The sequence below is a fragment of the Megalops cyprinoides genome, chromosome 8 (genome assembly GCF_013368585.1).
Source record: "Megalops cyprinoides isolate fMegCyp1 chromosome 8, fMegCyp1.pri, whole genome shotgun sequence".
Classification (NCBI taxonomy): domain Eukaryota; kingdom Metazoa; phylum Chordata; class Actinopteri; order Elopiformes; family Megalopidae; genus Megalops; species Megalops cyprinoides.
Window position 1 is genome coordinate 38,224,136 of NC_050590.1, and position 26,339 is coordinate 38,250,474.

Below are 26,339 nucleotides of genomic sequence, written 5' to 3' on the forward strand. Positions count from 1 at the left end.
TGTGTTTGGAGTTGCTCATTGTATGTTTGTGGTGATACAGGATTTATATTCATTGTTTTATTATACTTTTGAGTCATTAAAAGTAATTGTAAGGAAAGTTGCAAACAAGTTAGGTCAGAGCTTGTCTCTCTTGCCTCTCACTCCTGCATGGCCGAAACCGGAAGTCTTCACATAGGGCCGGCCCAAGCCTTTATGGGGCCCTAAGCAGAATTAGAATTGGGGGCCCCTCACTGCCTCAGCGCCGCCAATACTATTGACTATGGTTAACATAATATTGCATTTTGTATGATTACCACGGACATAATATAATTATGGCTGTCAAGCAATTTAAAAAATTAATCTCATTAATTACATGCTTTGTGATTAATTAATCTAAATTAATCGCATATATCAATATTAACATTTAAAAATGTTTCAATTCAAATGGATTTTGATAGATGACTGCATCAATTATAACAGACAGTATAAACTTAAAGGTCAACATCCCTTTAATTTCCCATATATTCAGAACATTTTTCACTGTTCATATGCAATAATGGCCATAACAATCAAAAATATGACCTAATGAATTGAGAAAATAAAACAAATCAGAAATGTTTCAGCAAGAACAATAATTGAAATAAGTCCATAAGTTTCTCATTTTATGCTTGACATTGTAATGATTGTCAATGCCTTTATTATATAGAAATGTGACCAATAATTTTATATTTAGATTGATTCCTTTTAACTGTTTCTCAAGCGCTCTCTCTCATCTCCACTGCTGTCAGTGGCCAATTCTCGTCAAGTCTCTCGGCCAAGTCTCGCGCAAGTTGGAGGCATGTCCGGGCAAGTCGGAGATCATCGTGGAAGAGGAAGAGCTGCACGTTCCACCGAAGTGCTACAAATCGGATGTTTGGCGACACTTCGGATTTTTCAAGAGGGACGGACAATTTGACAAGACGCATGCAATTTGCAAAATATGCCATGCCGTTATAAAGTACACAGGCAGCACGAAACAAATATGTGAAGTAAAAATTGGACTTTTTTAGTTAATTTATGATTTGCTGTCTGCTTAAGAAGAACCAAAGAAATAAAATCAAACCATCTGTACCATATCACGGCTCCAGACTGCGACCATTTTTGGAGACAGTGCGACTAAATTTTATAACTAGGTGCACCAGTGCGACTTGCAAATATGCCCGCATACGCGAACATTTTTTGAGAGTGTGCAAATTAAAATTTCACGTGGTCGCATTCGTGCGAGTCCATGATGACCATTTTGGTGCCTTTCCCGCACGGGTACTGCGTTAGCCATTGTGGTTGAAAATAGTACTTTTTCTTCACTGGCTTAGTGAAGATCACACCGGTGTGACCATACGTGCGAAGGGGTTGAAAAAATGAGGAGATAGAGGAGGAGACTGGTGCAGAGGGAGAGCTAGCGAGAGGTCCCGAATCAGACGCAACTGATGATGAGAGTGCAGGTGCAGGCAAGGAGAGACCGACTGAACCAGTGAAGAAGAAAAAGTACTACTTTCAACCACAATGGCTAACGCAGTACGCGTATTTGCGGTACGAGGGAAACTTAATATTCAGATTAAAATATTTTGCAAATATCATGTCTCGAGTCACTGTCAATCTTTACATCAATGTAAAACTAGGGTATGCATATTAAGACAACTATTCATCAGCGCGCAAGGTCATTGATTAATACCATGCTGCACGAAAAAAAAGGGTGCGACCAAATCATGTGCTGGTGCGACCAACTGAGAAAGTGCTACCAGTGGAAAAGTTAGTCTGGAGCCCTATGTTTACATTTGTAAATTTATTATTTGGTGTTTATGTTAAAAAAAAGCACTATTTAACTTTTTTCTTAAAATTACTTCACTTTGTGACTTTTTCCTTTAAAATAAAACAGCTATTTCTGTAAATTGTCTGTTTATTGCCAAACAATTTATGAGTAATACAGTTAAGATGAAGAAAGAAAAATACAAATCTGTTGTGTTGCATGTCGATTTAAGTGGTGTGCCTAAATTTTATGCTGGTGCTCCTAAAATTTTAAGTAAGGAGCACCAGTGTTGATAGTGGAAAAAGATAGTCTGGAGCCCTGGATGTGCTGTAATGGTAAAGTAAGCGGTGCAGTAATTGCAGTAAAGTTAATGAACAGTGATCACTTACATCCTGGTTGCATTTAATGTATTTGTTTAGTTGTTTTTTGTACTGTAATGACAGGAAGGTCACTGAACAGATATTTCTTTGTGTACATTTGTTAAGTTGAGGTTCTTCTCTGACCACATACCTCATTCTGACTACATTCTGTAAACATGATTGAAAAAGCACCATTTCAATTAAAATGTTACACTGGCAACAGCACATTGTAGTTTCTGTATTTATTACAGTTAAAATGGGGGACGTGAATAATTTTGTTGCAAATCGATTTATGATGTGCGCCCCTAAATTTTCTGCTTGCACTCCTAAAAATTTCAGTTAGGGGCTACAGTGCTCCTGGTAAAAAAAAGTTAGTCTGGAGCCCTGCATATTGAATTGCATAGCATCATATTCTTTTGCATCGTATCACACTGCATCGCAGTAGGGGTAAATCATATCTTATCGCATTAGTGGTTGCTTCATATGTATCTTTAATATATCAGATCATTGGCAATGCTTCGATATGTGTATCGCATCTGCCTCAGTGATGGAGATGCACATCCCTAGTATATAATGTGGATACATTTCCATGTATGATATAAAAGAACCTAGCTAGACTGCAGTTGGGTAGAATAAACAATAGCTAGCTATCAAGCCTACCGTATATCTAGCCCATCCATGTATGCTAAAAAGTAGCTCGCTAGCCTGTAGTGGGCTATGATTAAAAGTGGCTTGCCTACCGTATAGCTAGCCTTTATGTGTATGATAAAAGGTAGCTGACGAGCCTGCTGTCGGGTATGAAAGAAAGTAGCTAGCTAGCCTTTTTGTGCATGATATAAAGCAGGATGCTAGCTAGCTAACTAACTAACCTGCAGTCAAGAAACTCTGTGTTGCTTGACAACATGTGCAAATGTAATACTGAAGTATTTTTTTCAGTGAACTATTTTTGTCAGTGGAGCTGAATAAATGACAAAAAATATAATTTGTTGTCTCAAATTATCGTTACTTGATAAACAGCCTTGTCTGTAGAACTGTTGTATAAAAGCAATATCACATTCGAGGTAGTGCTGTTATGCTGAATATCAGCACGGCTGTGATTATCTTTGGCACTCGGGTTGCAGCCTTGCACCTATGACTGAATCACAGCCGTCCTGATCCTGAACAGTACTCCCTCTAGTGTGATATTGCTTAAATGCACAGTGATGTATGGGGTCAAAGGGGCATCACAGAGTGCGATTAATCTGCGTTGATTTTTTTGACGTGCTATTTTTTCTATAATTGATTAATCAATATTAACACGTTATTTTGACAACCCTACAGTAATGCAATAAAATAAAATGATTGTAAGAAATAAATCTGAATTCTATTATGTTTGGTTTTGTAATAAATTCATTTTTGAGCCTTCACATTGAGGACAACATAAGAGCAAACCTATCACCTGAGAAGATAGTGGACATATACACAGGATGCAAAAAAGGCATTTACTTCTACACTAGGTAGGACACAGATTATTTTATATATATATATATATATATGGATATATAATATATGTTATTTAATATATATGTTATAATACATTGTTTTGACAACCCTAAATATAATATATCACAAAAAACATTTCAAGCGCTCTTGTGGGACATTTCAAGCACTCTTGGGGGCCCCCTGGTGGCCACAGGGGCCCTAAGCAGCCGCTTAGTTCACTTATGTGTCGGGCCAGCCCTGTCTCCCCACCCATGTGTTTCTATGTGAATATTTTCTCTTTTGTCTCTCTGTCTGTGAGTATTTCCTCCTGTGTCTCCTTGTCTAAATATTTGTCCTAGTTTGAGGTAGTCCAAGTGGAAAACACTATTGCATCTGTGATTTTTTTCGTCAGGGACTGTCATTGTTGTAAAGTGTGTGTGAGGCTGTGTGCTGAGATTTGTGTGTTTTGTGGGTGTTTGTGTCTCTGGGTCTGATTAGTGTGTATAAAGGGAGGGTGTAGCCTGGCCACTGCAACAAACGTTCACACAGCAAGTGTAATTAATTAGTGATACAGCCCTGCTGTTTCATGTTTGAGACAGCATATCAGAAACAAAGAGAACTGCAATCTTGATATAACCAGAAAAGTTATGTTTCCAGAAGAGATCCTAACTGTGAATTGTCATTACCTGCGATATGTGTCTTTGAAACAGTGGTTTCTTAAATTCACTATTATCCATTTGTATGTGTTTTCAGCTGTTGTATGATTAAACACAAACAACTGCCAACTTTGTAAACCCTGGTGCATACATGTATTAACAATCAAATTTTTGGTGTTGGAGGAATTTATGGAATTAAGAATTTAATCCAATTTAATTAAATTCTTAATTCCATACATTCCTCCATTGCTTATTATTGTCCATTAATTTGAGGAGCCTAAGTACTAAGTAAAAATATGATCATTGGGGCATATTATTTTGTCTTTGTTAGTCCATGGATTTTAATAGATCTGTTTGCTTTGTTACCTCCCAGCTGGCAGGGGGTGCTGTAATGGCAGTGGGGATATGGACTCTGGTGGAAAAAAGTGATTACATCAGCCTTCTGTCGTCCAGCACCTATGCAGCCTCTGCGTACATCCTAGTCCTGGCTGGGACTATTGTCATGGTGACAGGAGTGTTGGGCTGTTGTGCAACCTTCAAAGAGCAAAGAAACCTACTGAGAGTGGTAAGATATTATACAAACACACACACACATAGATTATACACACAGACATACATACACACAGATTGCTGTACTCATACTCAATGTGCGGTGTGCATGTTCCTGTATGCCACACTACAGTGTTAATGTCCTGTGCATGGGGCTGCAGCTAGAACTCCCCCTATCCTGCCAGGAGTGCTCTCTCCTGAAAGCACATGCTATCACTGCTGTGACAGGGCTGCCAACACAGTATTTTAGTCTGTCACACAGAGTCTAAACAAGAGCATTACATACAACAGTGAGGCACATATGCAGACCTTGGCACTCATAGAATTGCACACATTCAGGAACACATACAGACACTGACAGAGAAGCCTAAGAATATAAAGACACCGACAGAAACAGAGACACTGACAGAGAAGGATTTATTTATACAAAGAGCATGTGAACAGAGAGTTGGGAATTCAGGGCAGTCTCTCCCTTTAGCAGTGCCTCTTCACATTTTTACATGGCTGAAATTACCTGCTGAATATGTTCTGAAGTTGCCCTTCTTTTTATAATGTTATTAACCACCGCATGCTGTGCTCTGAATAAATTAAACATAGGGTGAGTACCACTGCCTGGATATTTATCAGGGTGTTTTTTAGTCTATCTGTAAGGTCTGTTTTACTGTTACAAGTGCATCCTACTAAAAACAACCCGTTTCTAATATACAACTATAACATGACTTTTCACAGATCATAATGATCATATTATGAATTTTAATACAGTAGTCTGGAAAAAGACTTTTTCCAAAGTGCAAAATTGACTCTTTTAGTATGTACAGTAGTAGTACTTAGTATCATTTTCAGCATTAAGTATAAGGGAAAAGAAATTTAAGCAGTGTAAGGCATATAAATAAGCAGCAGGATTTGGCAGTGTCAGACAGAAATGCAGCAAGAAAAGAAAAGTGCACTGTGTATGGGGTTAGTGTGTGAGAGGAAAGCTGCTGTTTAAGAAGGAAATGTGAATAAGCCAGGGGCCCTCGACTTCTGCCTCATCTTCTAACGGCAGACGCATTTTTGCAAATTTTTATTTATTGTCTCCCTGACTCTCCCTCCATCCCTGCCCTTCTTTCCCTTTTCTGGTTTGCCTTATTAATATGGCAGTATTTGTGTTCCCCAAGCATGGTGCATACCTTATGTATGTAACAAGTAACAGTGATAATGAACAATAATAACAGTGATAATGAATGTAGCGAAGGGTGAGAGCAGTCACTCCACCCAGCCTTGAACCCAGGTCCCTCACACCGGGGTCAACCAAACCTGGGGGTCCCTCGTACAGCTGACACACTGGGCACACCTCCGATGGCCTCGCAGACAGCCATCCCACTGCTGACACCATTTGTAGCGAAGGGCGAGAGGAGTCACCGCACCCAGCCTCGAACCCGGGTCTACGGTGTTAGGATATTTTGTCCGTCTCCGTGGAACCAAATGCAGGACAATGAAGAACACGCTGACGACTTCTCTTAAGAGAATTGATGTTTATATGTGTCCGGGAGAGACAAACTCAGGACATTCGGGCTGTCTGTGCTGAGAGAATCTCTAATGAATCAAGTTGTGTGGTGTGATGATATACAGCCCATGGTCATACATATCAAAGGATTGAGTTAAGTGGTGGGCCGGAGACAAATGGTCTTGTGCCATGGGAACCTTGGCAAAGCCATTCAGCAAGGATGTGTGACATCCTTGCTGCATACACTACAGAGGTCTCATACAGAGACAAACAAATTACAGACATAGTAGCAGTAGAACAGGAGACACAATACAGTACATATAATATACATATACATATATGCACATGGTGCTACATAAAACTGGGAACCTATCAACGGGGTACCAACCTCGACCCCAACTTGACCACAACGCCAAAGAGCCCGAAGGGGAGAGCAGTGTGACGGAGTGCCGTCACTACGGTTGAGTATGCGCTCTGACTGCCATACCAACGAGCCTGGCTCTTTGGTGTTGCGGTCAAAGTCGCATGTTTGGTACCCTGTAGAACCGGATTCGAGGTCAGGTGGGGTGACTGCTCTCGCCCTTAGCTACAATGAACAACAAATTAAATAATAGTAATAGTAAGGATACTAGTAGCAGAACCAAAATTAAGACACATCTACATACTCCTGCTGGCATGTATGTAAAAATAGGCATTTTAACATTCATACCAAAAGAAATAGGTCAATTAATAAATAGTAACAGTAATTATAATAATTAGAAAAAAAGTAATATGTTTAAATCTTAGTTCTGTTGGTTCTGTGTTCACCCTTGTCTGTCTCTCCCAATGTACTGTCAGTGTGCTCATATTTTATGGTATGATGCTGATATAGTCAGTTAATGTGGTCTTGCATTAGTGGCTTTGTAATAATAATAGTCCAGTTTAGCGGTGCACTGAGCTGTACCATTCCGGTGTTAGATGTCGTCATATAACAGAGAACAGCACCCTGGTTACCCTGAAGCTCCAAAAAGTGTATGAAAACAGGAGGAACAGTAAGGACTATTATTTCAGCAACACTTGGAAGGTAATAGAAGTAGAGGAGCTACCAAAAAATCTATTTTTAAAATGAGTGTGTTGAAGCTGCTTGAAGACCATCAGTGTTAAAATGTGCATTATGCATTAGGGTATGCACTGTCTTGCAGTGCTAGGTAAAAGTGATGAACCAGTGAAGACAAACACTAAACATCCAGCTTTTTTTTTAGCCTGTGCTGAACCCTGATGCCACTGCTGAGATTCCTCCTCACCTCCTACTCATCAGGGGCTGTGTCGACATTCTACACAGATCCTCTTTGTTAATGCAGTGACTGAGGCTTTGACTCAGGCTTGAATTCAGGGGGACTTTTACCTCACAAACTAGCACTGACAAGAAACAGGAGTTGTCCTCATACACATACACTTTCTTACTCTCAGACACACACAAACATAAACACATTGTTACCATATTATTTGTGTGCCCAACATTTTTGTATAACATTATAAATAAAGTTATATAAATAAATCTCAGAAGCATGAAGAGACACGTCTTTATAGCATGTCATTAGAGCAGAAAACTCTGGAAAAGCATCAGCTTAAAAAGGCTGCAGTTTTTTTTTTAAGAACAGTGATCATTAACCACACTGGCAGGATGAAAGTGATGCTAGTTTCACTGTCAAAGGTGTTTTGTTTTCTTTTTTCTGAGTTTAGACCAATCTACAGAAGTCATGTAGTGATGGGACTTGTGCTTGTGAACACCACAGCACTAATATTCAATGAACATACTCTAGCTGGGCATAGTGTGTTTTCCAGAGGGCATCAAAAAACAGAAGACCCAAAGACAGTGACTCTTGGGAAAGAATGAAATGTTTACGGTGGAATGGTGTTAAAATTCCACCGGATTGTTGCATCAGTCTGAACTGTTAGTCAAAGTCCGGAACACCAAAAAGTGTTTTGTTACGACAAGAAGCAGATTCAATGTTCGTAGCAAAAGACAGGAAGATTTATTAGCACAGCCGGCCGCGGGAACATCAGCATTGAGCAGAAGTTCAACAGGTATAGAATTCAGTTCATTTTTTATACAGTTAATAGCAGTCACATTTGCATATGAGTTATGATAACCAGCAGGGGTGCTGTTTCTGATTGGTCATGTGAAGCTGTGCATAGCTAAACAGCTCCCTCTCTAATTGGGTATTTCCTGACCCCTGTAACCTAATTGGCTCCATAGGGTTCACAAGAGGCGCCATTTGGCTCCGGTCGGATGTAGCGACATCGCTTTGTATTCAAATACACATCGCTTGTCTCCAGCATTTGTATTCGAATACACATCGCGTGTCTCTGGAACAAACACCATGCCATTCCACAAAACTGTCTCCTAACAGAACCTAGAGGCAGTTTGATGGCTAGAGGCATGGTGGGCTCAGGGAAATTATGAGAGGGACCTTCTGTCCTTTTGGCCTTGCCTTGTCTGGTTTGTGCTGCAACGCTCTCTAATCCACAGCCTGGGTTTACAGTTAGAGGTGTCACATGAAATACTGACCGTCATAATGGTAACAGCAACCATCATCACGCTGGCTTAACACGTTAATGGGGTGCATGAGAATGTAGCACACGGGGTGATGTCACAGGTGCGGGGTAGAATGTACCATGTGCCTTTAAGAGTTCAGATTTGGACAGTGAGTCACGGTAGAGGTATGAATGTTTGGAGAGGGAAGTAGGGAGGAAAGGGGACTGGGAAAGAGGGGGGGAGCAAGGGAGCTTTGGCAAAGAGAGAGAGAGAGGTGGGGGGCTGGGTAACTTGATTCATTATATGAGAGTGTGAGGGAGGGTTTTCAAAGGAGGAGTGTACTTTCACCTATGAGTAAAACTAACACAGCTGCCCCATCTTTCAGCAGCTGCTGGACAGGCTGTTTGTACATCTGTTTCCCTTGTCCTCTCTCCATGCCTTCCTCTATTTATGACACCCTTCCTGATATGAGGTCACAGTCATTACATAGCTAATAGCAGTACTTGTGTGTTTTTGATTAGTTTTATTTTACACCATAGTTAGATGTATTCATCTTTGTAAGCAAATGCTGAGCATTTCAGTAATTTGTGATTCAATTGTGAGGCCAATTACACCAGTACCAGACTTTCTGAAGAGTGTAAATGTTTTTTTTATGACAGATGCTGGTTAGTGCTTATCAGTATAACTAAACACATTACTGTGCCTGGTCCAGCAAGTGTGTAAACCAGGAGGAAATAATTGTGGTACCCATTTGAAGTGACCTGTTGCCTTTTAATGAAAGTCTACTATCCCTTAAGATAACAGGTACTGCTGGTCTCACTCCAGTAAGGCCAAAAACTTTTCCATTTTTTTTCTACATATTTATGTAAAAAGTCTCCTCACCAAGGATTTATTGTGGTGGTTTTGAGTATGGTTTAAAATGCTTGGGTCAGAGGTTTTGCTCCATATAGTTTCTCTGTCTGGATCAAATTCAAAAGCAGCTTCACAGCCTGGGATGGTTGGCCACACCCCTCTCAGAATTGACACAGCTGAAAAGGGCAGCTTAAACACACCTGCTTAAAGAGGAGTGTCTTCTGCTGTTTGTGTAACCTTAAAGGAATGGTCTGGGGAGATTAGACACTCCCATATAAACCGAAGTATGTAAACATCCACCTTTAAAACAAATTTTGGCATTCTCTTTTATGGATTTTATACATATCTTTGTTCTTGCTACTGAATTATAAAAAGGTCACGTTGCGTGACAGATGTCATCACAAATTTGATGTAGTTTCTTGTGGACCCAGTAGACAGAACACATTTGCACCTTATGTTACATGTACCATATCATACCTGCTCTTAGTACATCATACCTACAGTAAGGACATCATACCTGCGCTTAGTACACTATATGAGTACTTAGTACACCTTTGCTAAATTTGAACACCATACTTGCACTTAGTATGCCATATCTGTACTTAACTAATCATATCTGCTCTGAGCACATTACACCTCTACTTAGAACCTTATACATGTTTTTAGCTCTTTTTATCCCAATTCCTAGACACATGTCAATGTGTAACAGTGATAACATTGTAACAGTGTAACATTGATAGTAATCAGGGGCAGCTGCAGGATTTCATTTTAGGGTACGCACAGAAACTTCCACACACGCATGCGCGCATACACAGATCGAGAGAGAGCTGAGAGAGAGAAACGCCACTGACTGATTAATGAATAATTAAATCTGGCCTACCTATTTGAAGTTTACTCTCCTTCTCCCGGTCGCATCAAATTGTTTGAGCACTTCCTCACAGACCTTTGATCACATAGCCTAATTGAAGAGCGTTTAGCCGGAGCAGAAATATTTCGGGACATTCTAAAACGCTTAACGTGGCTTAATGTTCCAAAACTGCAATCAAAGATCACCAAATTTCTCTCGGACATCTGTCAGAAACGCCTCCTCCTGTCAAAAAAATCCTAGGAGTATGGTCGTTACCTCACGTTAAGCGTTTTTCCTCTCCATTGACACCCATTATAAGGAAAAAGCTTAACGTGGCTTAATGTCCCAAAAAAGCGATCAATGATCACCAAATTTGTCTGACATCTCACACGTCATAAACACTATCTCCTATCAAAAAAGCAAAACTGAAATCCAATGAAAGGGGTAACTATCTTGCGTTAAGCCGTTTCTTCTCCATTGACCCCCATTATGAGGAAAAAGCTTAACATTATGGACCAAAACAGCAACGTATCAGGACTACACTTCTCTAACACGTTTCTGATCATGACCACGTTCAAGAACCAATACGACGACCCCATGGGTTTAATATAAACACTGACGTTTTCATTGAAGTTTTCCCCATAGGAACCCCTTATAAAGACACTGCACAGTTGGCCTATTGGGAATAGCTTAACGCAAATATTCATGTTTAACCTCTTATGCTGGGCTCAGACTACACAATTTTTTTGTCTTTCACAACAGTGACCATGTCAGACTTGACAGTCATAGAGCCATAAAATCTTGCTGCGTCTTGGTCGGGAGACTGGCAACACTACAAGTTTGACCCCGACCAACCAACGTTCACTGTACACAGAAGGTCTAGCGTAGGAAAAATGATTGGGTTTTGGCAATTGTATACTCTCTGATAAATGAAGATATAAAGATATGTTTTAATATCAGGTGGTTTCACAATCACTATAACTGAAATCAAGAAAACAGTAAATACAGCTCTAGTTCTTTTCATTGACCACCGTCTTAAGTGACAACATATACGTTCAGTTTACATACAAACGTCACATAGCCCTAGGGCAGGGCTTCTCACAGGTCGGACCTCGATCCGCATCCGGAGCGAATGGCAAGTCACTCGTGTCATGGGGCGTCCCAGATGCCACATCGCTGTTCGTCGATTATGTCACATTGCAAGACCTGCTCGTCGTTTGGCGTCGTTCTCGATGTTCACATTCAGGCCTGATGCTGGAAATTTGTCGGCTACGACAAAACCGTGTCAAAATCGGGCTGAAATCGTGTAGTCTGAACCCTGCATTACATCACTTGAGCTACAGCCTACACTGTGGTGGTGATCAGCAATGTGTATGATCAGCAATATGTAGACCTACTGTTGCAATAAGGAACATTAAGGCTTTTCTGCCATTATAAGAAACGAGCTTAACGTGGCTTAATGTACCTAAACATTGATCAAAGAAGACCAAATTCCTCTCACACAACTCTTGTCATAAACACTTTCACATATCAAAAAATCAAAACCGAAATCCAAGGAATATGGTTGTTATCTTACGTTAAGCCTTTTCCTTATGCCCGGTACTTAATATTAAGTCAGTGCATCACAGTTTGTTGTTTGTTTTATAGCTACTTTTTCAGTGTGCCGCAAGCTAACTTTAGCTTGCAAGGTAGCTAGCTAATTGATACACCTAGTTAGCAAACTAATTTCTACTTCGTTACAAATTGAATAAAGCACAGTAAATTCCAAATGTTAATAAATGCTCACACTATTACGATCATACAATCCAAATATGGTCTATACTTTAATTCTGTCAGACACAGTTGTGTCGTCTTTTACATGTAGTATTTGGCAGAAAAGCTGGCGCAATAATGCGCCGATCTCCATCAGAGACATTATATAGGACGTTAGCTTGGTAACTAATATTACTCATTGTGTAGATTTGCCCCATTTGTGTGCTGCGTAACTATAATTGTGACAGTAGAGTGGGCTGTGGGTGTTCATTTTTCGCCTTAAGAATATGATAGGCCTGCCTTTTTCTGGGTTACACCTTTACTAACAAAATGATTGGCCGTTTGGTGTAAAAGCGGGACTTCCCTTAATACAACCACCACGTTGAGTGTTATAGCCAATGCCATTCATATTTCAACGAGTGGTCTGTCTCCTCCTTTTTAATGTCTCTGACACCTCTCTCTCTCTCTCTCTCTCTCTCTCTCTCTTTCTCTCTCTCTGTCAGTTTTCAATTTCAAATTTCAATTCCAAAGAGCTTTATTGGCATGACAAATATACACATACACATCTCTCTCTCTCTCTCTCTCTCTCTCTCTCTCTCTCTCTCTCTCTCGTGGAGCACTCACAAATCGGAAATCTCATGGCACGCACAGTGTGTACAGCCGTACAGCTGCAGGTGCCCGTGCAGTGAATTCACAGAATTGCAGCTTTATTTCAGAGGGCTGGTCTCTTTACTGCAAACATTCGCACACACTTTGATAACTCACACACAAATCTGATATTCTGTACTAATGTTTTTAATCTCTAGAGTTTTGTTATTTCAAGTGGTGGCTCAGGGGCCAATGAAAAAGCTGTCTCCACAATTGAGGATTTAAATCTTTTTTTTTTTTCCCCTTACAGCTGTCAGTGAGGGAATAGTCCATTAAATCAAAGGATATTTGGACCATGGACCATATTTCCTCCCTCTCTTATCTGGCTGTAGCTAAGGAATGGTTTAGGGTTTGATTCTACAGTTCTCATGCTTGTGCTCAGAATTCATTCAGCACAGTGATGCTACAATGTGCCTCATTCTCTTCCTCTTCCTTCACAGTACTTTGTCCTGTTGTTGTGCATTTTCCTCCTGGAAATTTTGGCTGGAGTCCTGGCCTACATCTACTACCAGCAGGTAAGGTCCTGTCTTCTAGTTCCTGATTCTCTAGGCCACACAAGTAACTAGTTAAACTTAAACCAGTGGGCAACTAAACTGCTCAGTGGGTAATCATTTATGAAGGTGTAATGATATGAAAGAATAAAACAATAAACGACTCTTATAAGCTGGTAATTCAACAATTACTAGCTGTCCTTTGTGAAATGTGATGTTGATGTTTTTGAACTGGCCCTTCATTCACATTTATCAGGGAGCATGTTAGGTAGCCTGAATAACACTTATGAATTATTCTCTTACTGCCCTGTGCTCTTTCTCACAATCATGCCTCTTTAAATGTTAAAAGTATATTTGTAGTGTACTTGCATAACAAAAAACTTGAATTTTTTCCTCTCATTTGTTCAAATTCATATTTAAAATGTCAGTCTATTGCACTGTACAGTTTTCAATGTCAGAATGCCCTCCAGTGTAGACCCAGAGAAATGCATTAGTGTTTTACTATGAAAGGAGGCAATTGCACTGTCTCTGGCTGACATTTTTGTATGAGTTGAGTATTGTCATGAACCTAACATCAGGTTTTCTATTTCTAACTTTTGTCAAATACATTCCTTAAACAAACAAATGATGATACCATTCTGCTTAAATGAACTAATATTAAACAACCTTTTTGTGCATGAAATTGTATGTTTTATTTAACTTTTAGTTTTAATAATTAGTGTATTTGTTTGGTTGAATTTTGTGCATTCTTTCTTAAGAGCCATGCCACCATTAACCCTTCTGTCTGCTTGTAAACCATTCCAGAATATAAATTTCACCAATTATGACATACTGATTGAAGCTAAAGCTGTGGATATAGGCAAACTAATCCCTGTAGCAGTTTGATTGACTCACTGACCTGTTGACTGACTTTGTGACTGTTGTTTATTCTGTCTTACCTCCATCTTTGCATTTGTCCTCTTTCCCCTAACCCTTCTCTTCTTCTCTTCCTACTGCAGTGTTTCCCTTTCTGCCATGAGGTAACATTGCCCTTGTCCCGCACAGGCCCCCAATTCTCCTGTTCTCCTCTCTTAGCTTCCCCAGGGAGACTTACCAGCGGTTTGATTAGGGTTAAAATGGCCACAAAAACCACACTGGTGCACAAATCCCGTTGGTGGATATGTGTAGAAGCTGTTGCTGTGGGTCTTGGAGGCCGTTGACTGCAAGAGCCACAAGCATTTCTTTGATTTCCAGCTTGCTTGAGCAGTACTATTCATGTATGGATACACAGTCTGGGTCTTGTCTCATCACAAAGGTCAGTATGTGGGGTGGAGCACTCCACATAGATGTAAGCAGAGCATTCACTCAGCATTTGCTCAGCATCCAGTTTAAGTGTGTGTCCATGATATCAGTGTTAGTAGCTGCGAGGGTGAAGATTGGATGTGCTTGGTGTACTCTAATTTTGATGTTAACTTCGTAGTCGTGAGTCCTGAGAAACCTCACAGACAAGTGGCTGCCGATACCTTAATAAGCCTGATGCCAGGAGAGGAAATACGGGCTGAAGAAAAATCCCTTTGTGCTGGCTCCATCTTTCATTTGTGGTAGGGGATGGGTGTAGGATACTTGGTACAGTGTACAAATCCCAATCTACATTTATCAACATTATGTATACATGGGACTAGATATGTTGTGACCAGGGGAACGGGGGGGACGGGGGGGACACATCCCTCCCAATATTTGTGTGGGCTATTTTCTCTACCCCCCCCCCCCCCCCCCCCCAACTAGTTCCCCAATAAATTACAATATAAAATTTTTCACATTAGTCATCTTTTGAATAATTTGGTGATAGCGATTGTAGCCTAGGCTATTAGCTAGCTAGTTTCTGTACTCTTGAAACTACTGTACTTTAAATAAAATTTGATTTCAGGATACGTTGAATTCATTTTAAAGGACGACCGCAAACACAGTAAACCCATTAAACCGGTTTTTATTTTCGAAGATAACTCAGGGCTCCCACTCGTTGACACAGCAGATTAACTGGGACGACTACAACAGTCGTCTAAAAAGCACTGGGCTAAAAAAAAAAAAAAACTTATGAGTTCACGAGCTAACCGCCCTTGTAAATCAAGGACGTAAGAAGTATTCTGGGCTACTCGCCGCACACTATTTTCGTATTGAATTTTCTGTAGCCTACTACTGAACAGTATTCTGTTTGAGTATGTTGTAAATTTTCATATGTAACGTTAGCTTGTTACTTATTTCGCTCATCGTTAATGAACAAGCTAAAATAAAGCTGCACCTGTTTTCCCTGGCTATACAGTGAGGGAAAACCTGTCTTCTGTGTTTATTCCATAATTGGTAGTCTTCTGCTGTGATTGGATGGCATGCCATCATTACATCAAAGTGTGACATTTGGTTATGTGGATTAATGTCATACACCTTCATTCTCCACAAGGAAAATAACTCTTATATATAGGCCTAATGAGACATATCCTAATGTTGGGTGACACACCTTCATGTTGGGCAAACTCTGCCCCAGATGTGCACCTCCTATGTCCAGATGAGCTTAGCAGTAACAGAGGTGTGCAGCTCTTCTTGAAAGCACTTAAGCGGTGTTTACACGTGCATACCTTCTTATTTCAAGCCATCCTGATATTGCTTTATTCTTCAATCAAGATATATGCTCCTTTAAGGACTGGGATTACGTATACAGACATAAAATTCATAGCAAGTTGTGTCTCCCCCAATATCAAACTCTCTCCTATGTTGTGACGTTCATGAAATTCAAGTAAATAATTTATATTCAGTGTAAAAGTGAAGAGTTATTCTAAAATCAAATAAGGAAGAGTATCAGCATACCATGTGTCTATACAGCTGTTTTACTATGGCTCCATCAAAGCTTCCAGATTGAAAATGTTGTAAAAGCTTTAGCTTCAGACAGCTTCCTACCAGCAGGGGAATGTACAGTCACCTGTATCACCAGTCATCTTAAATCAGCCTGTTACTGAATTAGTCTCATCAGAGTAAAGCCATGATGAATGGTGAAATTTAAATGAAATTCAGAAGCCATTCCATGTGCAGTCACATCCAGAAAAGGTGCGGTTTGACCTCTGATGGCATGAAGAAGTGACTCTGAATTTGTGTCTGTGCAGATGTAGTTTGCTTGTACTTGTCATTACTGTGCAACTTTAGTACATCTGTCCGTACTAGTCACTGCTGTTGTCTGACTTTGTGTTTTTCTTTGCTTCACAGCTGAATGAGGAGCTGAAGCAAAACCTAAAGGACACCATGACAGAGAAGTACAAGCAGCCTGGTGAGGAGCATGTCACCAGGGCAGTGGACAAACTACAGCAGGAGGTGAGGGAGGAAGGGGTCTGAGTTGTCTATGCACCAGGGTTAGTCATCACAATAAAGAAAATAATAGTGTAAGTTTTCATAAACTATGGTTTGTGACATCACAACAAAGAATATAATATTGAAACTGTCTGTACTCCAGGATTTATGACATCGAAGTGAAGAATGTAATAATGTAGCTCTTCATACACCAGGAATGATGACACCACAGTAAAAAAATGTAATAATGCAGCTGTTCATGCACTAGGGTTGGTGAAGTCCATTGAAATAATGAGCTCAGAAGTTGCTCAGTGGTTAAGGAATTCAGTTTGAGTGCTGCTTAGCTCATTGTAGTGTGCTGGGTGACTTGCAGAGTGAAAATGATTTGCAGCTGGAGTGTGAGTGTAGGGGAGGAATGCATTCACTATCTCCCAGCATGTCTCCTGCATGAGTACAGTGGTTGTTATGGTGAGGTGAATATAGCATATCCAATTGGCAATTCCAAAACAGGGCTACAGAAAGGGACAAAAGCAAAAATAAATAAATAAATAAATAAAAATTTAATTACACTAAAATGAAGAATGTTGTGCAGCAGTCACTAGGGTAGCTTTTATACTGGCTAATGTAATTGAAAGTGAATTGTTTCCAGTTATTCTGAGTCTCAGTCTACATTTTGTTTGTGAGTTGGAATGTTCCAACATATTATGTGTCAAACGCTGATATTGGTGACATCATTACTCTCTTCCCTCGCTTCCCCTTCCCCACCTCTATCTGTTTCTTTCCTCTCTCCTTCTTCCTGATTCTCCACCTTTCCTTTTATTTCTTTGCCTCTTAGTTTAAGTGCTGTGGTAGTAACAGCTCCTCAGACTGGGCAGAAAGCAAATGGCTGAAGTCTGCAGAATCTGATCAGAGGGTGGTGCCAGACAGCTGTTGTAAGACCCCCACACCACTCTGTGGCAGGAGAGACCACCCATCCAACATCTACAAGGTTGAGGTAGGACACGGAGTCAGTCAGCCAGACAGCCCATTAAGCTCAGGAACCAGTCAGGCTGTTTGCCAGTGTTTCAGATGGTCACAGAGTCAGTGTTTATGGTCTTCAAACGGGGGGGTGTCTGGACATGATGCCTGAGCATGTCAGTGCACACAGACACACGTTATTCACATGCTTGTAAAGGATAACAAGCTTTTGGTAATAAGCATAGTCATAGAGGCAGACTGAGACATTCACTCCCTCACTCTCCATGATGCAAATGTAAGAGGAATGTAAAGGGGTGGCGGGATAGCATTACCTGTGTTGTTTGCACTCACGTTGGATGTGGCTGATTAGCCTTAGTGGTGCCATTCACTCTCACCCTGGATGTGTCTGATTAGTGGTGTTTTTTGCTTTCTATTCCAGGGTGGCTGCATCACCAAGCTGGAGAACTTCATCTTGGAGCACCTGAAGATCATTGGAGCAGTGGGCATTGGGATCGCCTGCGTTCAGGTAAGAGTCACTATGAGGCCAGCATCATCTCCTGTTTATCAATCATTGCCAATCTTCTCATAGAATTTACCACACACACAACTACTGCAGCATAATTTGTGTGCTACATTCTGTACGATACACTAAAAAGTCATGCCTCAAAGCTTGATTATGTAAAGGTATTGAACTCAATGAAGAGAGTTCTCAAAGTAGAGATTAATATGTATGTTGCATCCTAGCAATGAAATCAGTAGTTAAACACTTAAATAGTGTCACCATCATTGTTTTGTCTTTTTTGTCTGTCTTAGATTGTGGGAATGGTGTTTACCTGCTGCCTGTATCGGAATTTGAAGGCGGAGCCATACTGAGTACAGTAGAAAGTGGTGGAGGGGCACATATTCACCACATCCATAGAGTATAACCACTACATGGCCTGATGTTTATTAATTTAATAATCTGTATATGTGCCATATAGATATGGGTAGAAATGGAGGTGTGTGATAGTTTGGGAGCAAACAGACTCCAGCTGGGACACTGAGAGGTGACTTCAGGACCTTGCTCCTGGTCTCTTCAACCTCATCTCCAGCCGTTTAGACAAATTAGTCACTCATCACTCATTTTTTATCAGTTATTCTTCACCTTTTCAGTCCAAAGTATATCTGAGCTCCTAGGTAACTTCATGTTCTCATTCAGAATAAGGCCCATCAAACACAGAGGTAATCTACCTTAGAGTGAATGGAGGGGAAAAAAGTCTTGTTAAAGAGATATCGTGAATTGATTTTACCATGTGACAGAGAAAGTAGAGAAATGAGAAAAGATGTGAGTGATGTTATGTGTGCATGTCTGTTTCATACATTACCCTATTTCAATTCTGTCCTTAGTAGAACCCCCAGGTTGTAGTGATACATTTCATAACACACAATAAATGGGGGGATAACATGTAGACCATTTTAGTGGTTTTGTAAAGTGCAGCTTCTTCTATAAAAAAGGGATGTAATTATTAAGCCACAGACACACAAATGCTGTCACTCTGATTCAAGTTATCAACTTTTAACTGTCTAATCACAGGGAAAGAAGCCTTCCTGCGCTGTGATTTTTATTCTTTTTCTTTTCTTTTTGTGCCTTCATAGTGTTTTTAAAGATTGACGTGATCAGTGCTTTTATAAAGAGAAAAACATAACATAAATGCTGTTGGAATCAGATTAACTCAACTGTAACACAGAGAAGAGGAACCGGGAAAAATGTACCTGTCACTGAAACTACAGTGATTGAACAACTGCTGGGTTGTTGCAGATTTGTTGTATATCTGTCTATAACAGAAATAAACACGTATATACCTGTGTGGGAGTGTGTGTGTCTCTCTGTGCAGATACAAGCGCATGCATTTGTGTGTCTGTGTTTGTGTGGAAGTCATTTTTGTGGGTTTAAAAGCCTGAAGAGGAAGACCCACATTCTCACGGTCTTAATGCAGTAGGCAGGTGAAGGTGTGGATCTCTCTCATGCCAACACATTCATACATACATGTTTTATACTACACTATGAAGGATTTCAAGACAAGGACCATAAACTATATATAGTTATATGTAAACTTTTTATGCTTGCATAGTACATATGTGTGATGCTGACTTTTATACTGCTTTGATTTATTTTAATTTGTCCTAATACTCATCCTCACCTAAAATGATGGGACTGAACACAGGTGTTCATGGTAAAGAATATGCATACAAATAGCCAGAAGTAAAATGTGACATTCTGTACATTCTGTATTTGTGCCTCATAGTCTTCTTTGTTCATCTCATGAGCATGCAAAAAAAAAAAAAGACAATTTTGAATTCACTGTTCCAATGCCTATGGAGGACACTATAAGCTTTTCGATATTAGTTACATGTTGACCCAGAAGAAAATCCTTTCCTTTACTCTGAAAGCATGCATCTTTTTTGTATTAAATTGAATGACAGGATTTATTACAGAAGCCACAGGCACCTCAGAAAGAGCAGGAGCATGTCTCAGCTACCTGCCTCAGTCAATGACAAACTTTCTATTTTCGCTTTTCTTCTTAAATAGTCAAAATAACAATGTAATCAGTTACCAAACAGACATCAGGAGAAAGCTGGAACTCAAGAAGATTGGAAGTTTATCCATTACTAACCTGTAAAACAGGTGAAAGAGAAAGAGATGGCACAGGCTGCTGTTCTGTTGCTTATCCAAGTTTCATCTGAGGGGAGAGCCGAAGACCGTCCCCATAACCTGGATGCAACTGCTCGTGTGGTGCCAATCATTTAAGTTTCCAGTAGACGCTGCGCCGTTCTATAATAATAAACCTAATATTTATTTAATAAAAATAATATAACCAAAGTGGTCATCCAATTTCTTGTGTGCGCCACAATAGTGTCACATTATTGTCTTTGACATTTCTAAAGCAATTGCAAGTAATTCAAATCTGTTCTCTCTTTAACACGAAAATTAACAAGTCAAACAAAATTCTATGCTATGTGCATGTGTTGGCATCTAGCCCACAATACCTAACTCTGACTGATCTCACCTCGGAATGCTGTGCAGTGGTGCAGTGGAGGACACAGATGCTGAGGACCACAAAATCGCCAAGGAAGCAAACTTCATTTTCTATTCAGTTTTTCTATTCTATTTCAGTTTGGCTGTTTTGGGTACTTTTTCTTCTTTCTGGTAACCAGCACTGTACATTTACATTTACATTTATTTATTTAGCAGACGCTTTTATCCAAAGCGACTTACAAAAGTGCATACAGCAAGTATAGCGACAGTACGGGGACAGGATGTGTACAGTTCCACAATGAGACAGTTCTCAGCTGAGAGCAAGGTCTGTTTGAGGACACAGTACTATTAGATTTGTACAATTACAGCCTATAGGGCAACTAATACGATACACTTTCAAACGGCGGACTTCAACAACTTCAAACGGCGCAATGAGGGTAAAGGCGGCAACAAGAAAATTTAAAAAGCACAGCAATTTACGACAGCACTGATTGAGGGGGGGGGGGGGGCAGCAATTGTGTGCTGGGTCAGTCCAGGTAGAGTCTGAAGAGGTGCGTCTTCAGGCCCCGTCTGAAGGAATGGGGTGAAGGAGCTGTCCGTAGCAAGACGGGGAGTTCGTTCCACCACTGGGGAGCGATGTAGGTGAAACGCCGATGTCTGGCAGAACGAGCACCTCCTGCCTTGACCATGCAAGGAGCGAGGCGTCCAGTTGCTGCTGAGCGCAGGGGTCGGGCTGGTGTGTAGGGCTGGATGAGTTCTTGGAGGTAGGCAGGGGCTGTCCTGTTGATTGCAGCGAAGGCGAGGGTCAGGGTCTTGAATCTGATCCTGGCAGCGACAGGAAGCCAGTGGAGGGATTTAAGCAGGGGAGTAACATGGGAGAATTTGGGGAGGTTGAAGATTAGTCGGGCAGCTGCGTTCTGGATGAGCTGCAGAGGCTGGCTGGTACAGGCTGGAAGGCCTGCGAGGAGAGCGTTGCAGTAGTCCAGTCGAGGGAGAACTGTGGCCTGGATAAGGAGCTACGTCGCGTATGTTGTCAGGAAAGGACGAATCCTCCTGATCAGCTTAAGTTTCTCCTGTTGTGTTGCATGGGGCAGGTCAGAGAGACTGTGTCTGATCTCTCTAAGGTAATCATCAATATTGTGATCACGGGTATCCGGATCAAAATGTTCAATAAACTCAAGCTCTTCAAAGCGAAGACTTTCTGAGGTCTTCTCAGGAGAAGGAGAGACTAAGCCAGTGTTGGCGTGAGCTTGTACGTCACCTCGTCTTTGTTGTCCCATCTCTGGTTGAGGGGCCAAGGCTGAATGGCATTCATTGCTCTCCTGATGGTGAGGAGATGAACAGTCCTTAGATGTCCTGGTCCCCCCTTTAGAGGGATAAACAGGGATGGAGTTTTCTTGTCCCTGTTGCATGGAAGAATGGGAGGCTCACTGTCCTCTGTCAGACACGTGGCAAGATTCTTCCGTTTCTGTATCGGACAAATGGGACATCAGGCTGTAGTTGTCTCGTTCTGAACAAGCAGAAGAGGGTGGATCAGAGTAACCTGAGTCAAGGCTGGACCCCCCTTTCCCATTCCCATGGGAAGATGAATGAAGTGCGCCAAAGATGGATGGGTGTTGGTCATGTGAGGACCAGAAGTCCTTTCTGGAGTGAGCAAAGGGTGTCTGCAAGGGTCCATAGCTGGAACTAGAAGCAGAACATAGAGAAGGTGGCACAAGATCAACTGGGGTCTCTAATCTTTCCTCTTAACCTGATTGTATGTTTTTGCTCGGGATGGTGGAAAGCTGCGTTCAGCCAGGGTGTCAACCTGGTGAAATGAATGTGAAGCTTTATAGAACTGTGGCTGGATGAGTTGTTTGCTTCTAAGCTTAAATAGCTCCTCCTTGTGAGAGCAGAGATCAGATTCTGCAGAATGCAGATCTTCTAAGTAGCGCATGGCTTTCCTATTTGCAGTCTAAACCTCATGGAAAAGCCTGTGCTCTTAGCAGGTTTATTTCCTCTGTCTGAGCTGCAAGGCTCTGCGAGGCAAGGCTGGTTTGCCTATGGAAAAGCAGGAGCGATTTTGACACAGTGTGCGTCATACTTTTCATTAAGTAGGGAGGCTATTTCTTTCTCACACTCATTAAGGCTCAACTTGTTGATGAACTGAAGATAGCCAGGAGTTAGGCTTTCTGCTAAGGCAGACATGAACTCCTCTACTATGAGGCTCTCCATTGTTGTGCTTAAAATGGAGGGTAATACAACTGAATACGGTTGCACAGTGAGTACTACCTATAGGGTTAGCTATGGTGTTGCACTTTTGTAAGCACAATTGGAATGCTGCTTCTGTGGCAGGCTTAAGGCAGTGAAGTGCCACAACCTGGTGGCAGGTCAGGGAATTGCTTGATTTCAGAGCTTTGAATTCTGATATTATGCAAAAAGGGTTTATAGTGTTAATATCACATGCCTATGAATAACAGCCAACAATAGGAACAGACAGACCCACAAACACAGACACACACATGAACAGACACACACACAGAAACAGAAACACACACACAGGAATAGACACACAAATACATGCCCACACACTAACAGACACATGCACACACACACTCCCACGAACAAAGAAACACACAGACGTACACAATCAGACACACACACACCCAAACAGACACACAGATACATGAACAGACACAGACACACACAAACAAACATGCTCAGACATACAATCACATGAACAGACACACACACCCTCACTCGATCAAAGACAAGCACACATGCACACAAACATGTACAAAAACACATGAACTGATACAAACACAGAAACACACACATACATGAACAGAGATACATATACATACACACAGAAAAAAAATCACAGACACACATGCACACCAAACACACACATGAACAGACACACACAAGTATGAACACACACAAACAGAAACACACACACAAACAAACACACACACACATGAAGAGAGCAAGACACACATACACACACACCAACACAGGTACAGACACACACAGGTACAGACACACACATGAACAGAAGCACCCACATACATGCAACAACAATCATGGACAGACACACAAACACAGGCACCCACCTGTAAGATTATAGTACTTCTAACTTCTGTCCAGACATGGTTCAGAATCAGAGAACTGTTAACCTGATGGCCTTATTATCATAGTTACAAAGGAAGCTCCACACCTCTTGGTGCCACGTTACAGTTGGAGCCAAGAGCAATTGATTAAGCCAGGCAACAGCCATCAAGTGTAGCGTACAACCGGGAGTGGGCAATTGGCAACCATCACCACACAAATGGGCGTTCAGCATCAAAGGATCCTGATTTGCATTGGGAACATAGGTTGATGTTGCAACAGTGTAAAACCCACTGAGTGAGCTGGTTTAGGAATCTGGACCAAAATCTTACAACATGCATACACATACACACACACACACACACACACAAATTGATACACAGACACCCACACGTACAGACCTACACAGCGAAGTGAACAGACACACAAAAATACATACACACAGACATACATGTACAGACACACACAAACACATGAACACATACACAGACACACAGAAAGAAACACACATACACACAAACAAAAACAGACACGTATACACACACAAAGTGAAACACGAACATACACTCACACACGAGAACATTTACATTTATTCATTTGGCAGACGCTTTTATCCAAAGTGACTTACATAGGTTACAGTTCTTTACAATGTTATCCATTTATACAGCTGAGGCAATTGTGGGTTAAGTACCTTGCCCAAGGGTATAGCAGTGAGGATCGCACCGGCACCCTTTCGGTTATGAGTCCTGCTCCTTAACCATTGTGCTAAACTGCCGCCGCCCCCACACCCACACCCACACCCACACAGACGAACTGATGCGTACACACACATACACACACACAAATACACACAGACATGAACGGACTGGTTTGTTCACCATTGGTGTGCTTGTATTTTTATAATTTTATTATTTTATAGTTTTAACGATATAAAAAGAAAAGCTCTAATTTTACCCCCATACCAAAGTATAGGCATGAATAGCGGGAGGATTTCACTTAAGCGTTTGAACAACATGTTTTTTAAACTGTGAATTCTGGCTATAAAGGCATAAAATAAACATCAAATGGAGGGAAACTTATGCAGATTCTCACCATGTCTATGGTTTAGCGCTGTGATGAACTATGGCATGAATTATGGGTGTTTGTTCAGACTTTGGTATCCCTTACTCTGACCAGTTTAACAGTTGACATTTAAATTGTTGCAAAGGAGCCAATCAGAGGCAACTAGTGTCAAGTTACTGCCGCAGTTTCAGACACAGAGGGATGGGGGGGATAGGGCAATTCCTATGCACACAAATTCAGGCGTACGGTCAATAATACAAACAGGCAGAGCCCGCCCGTGGCATAGGCGGTATAGGTGAATGCTAGGGGCGCCGTCTATCCATAGGGGTACCCCAAATGAGGGAAGGAAAAAAATTCAAAATTTTTAACTTTTACTATTTTTTACTAATACAATTTTACTACTGTTATTTTGAAATATTACCAAAAAAGCCCACAACAACATCACTACATAGCCTATTTCTGGGTTTCCCGCAGCATCACCCCCCCCCCCCACCCCGCTCTTAGTTAGACTTACCTGATTGTGGGGGATGGGCGAGTTATCTGAACTAGTGAGTGACACTAACTGTGACGATTAGCATCAGTAGCCTAATTCAAAAAAAAAAAAAATATATATATATATATATATATTTAAGAACTCCCTCTGGTGCCCAGGGAAGAAAAAGAAGAAGAGGAGGAAAAACGTGAAGCAGACAGGGGTAATTTGATGAATGAATAGTTTATCTATTGCACAGTGGTTATTGTTGGAGCGAGTGTTACTAGCTTACTACGATAGTAACATTCGCTAATTTAATAAATAGCTAGAGTTAACGTCAGTTACTCCCTGGGGTGAACAATACAGATGGCAACACCTTCACGACCAAAGACCTCAAAAGTGTGGCAGCATTTCACTCTTAACCCTTTCGCATGTAACTTATTGTTTATGCTCTGTGGCGCGTGTTATGTTACATAGTTTGTTGTTTTCATTAGCGTTATTAAGCTTCACATAGTTTTCAGTTAGCATTTGCTATATTTTTTAATGTTAAATCGCTGTTTCCTCAAAGCTAAAATTAGCTAGAATTTCTCCAATCTAGTTTTCTAATCGCACCGGTTTTAGCATACGCACCAAACGGCTAATCACACCGGTGTGACTGTACGCGCGAAAGGGTTAAATGCTCAAAAATAATGTTTCCATGACTCTGGTGCATTTGACTTTGCTAATGTGGAAATCATCACTGAAACTCATGCCAGTGGATTTTCTGACTGCCAGATAGTCTATATGAAAAAAAGGAACGAATAGTTGAATCTTCATATTGAACAGCCAAATCCAATTTGAATGACAAAATTCTGAGTTGGGTTGTAGCGAAGGGCGAGAGCAGTCACCCCACCCGGCATTGAACCCGGGTCTACAGGGTACCAACCATGAGACTTTGACCACAATGCCAAAGAGCCAGCCAGGAGTATGGCCAAAGAGCCATACTCAACCGTAGTGACGGCACTCCGTCACATGGGTACAGCCCTAGTAAGCTATTACACGATGCAGCA

General features: G+C 41.0%; 1 protein-coding gene across 3 annotated transcripts in view; it reads left to right on the forward strand.

Moving 5' to 3' along the window:
* The window catches only part of cd151 (CD151 molecule), a 44,745-nt gene extending 25,399 nt beyond the window's left edge, over positions 1 to 19,346 (forward strand). For 2 of the 3 annotated variants that reach the window (XM_036535167.1, XM_036535166.1), the window contains exons 3-9: positions 4,615 to 4,806; positions 13,334 to 13,408; positions 14,383 to 14,403; positions 16,616 to 16,720; positions 17,532 to 17,690; positions 18,093 to 18,179; positions 18,467 to 19,346. In XM_036535167.1, coding sequence (XP_036391060.1) covers positions 4,615 to 4,806; positions 13,334 to 13,408; positions 14,383 to 14,403; positions 16,616 to 16,720; positions 17,532 to 17,690; positions 18,093 to 18,179; positions 18,467 to 18,526 — 699 coding nt within the window. In that variant the 3' untranslated portion in view covers positions 18,527 to 19,346. The remainder of the gene's footprint in view (positions 1 to 4,614; positions 4,807 to 13,333; positions 13,409 to 14,382; positions 14,404 to 16,615; positions 16,721 to 17,531; positions 17,691 to 18,092; positions 18,180 to 18,466) is intronic. The other variant, XM_036535168.1, reaches the window with a different exon arrangement.
* Positions 19,347 to 26,339: the final 6,993 nt, after the last annotated feature.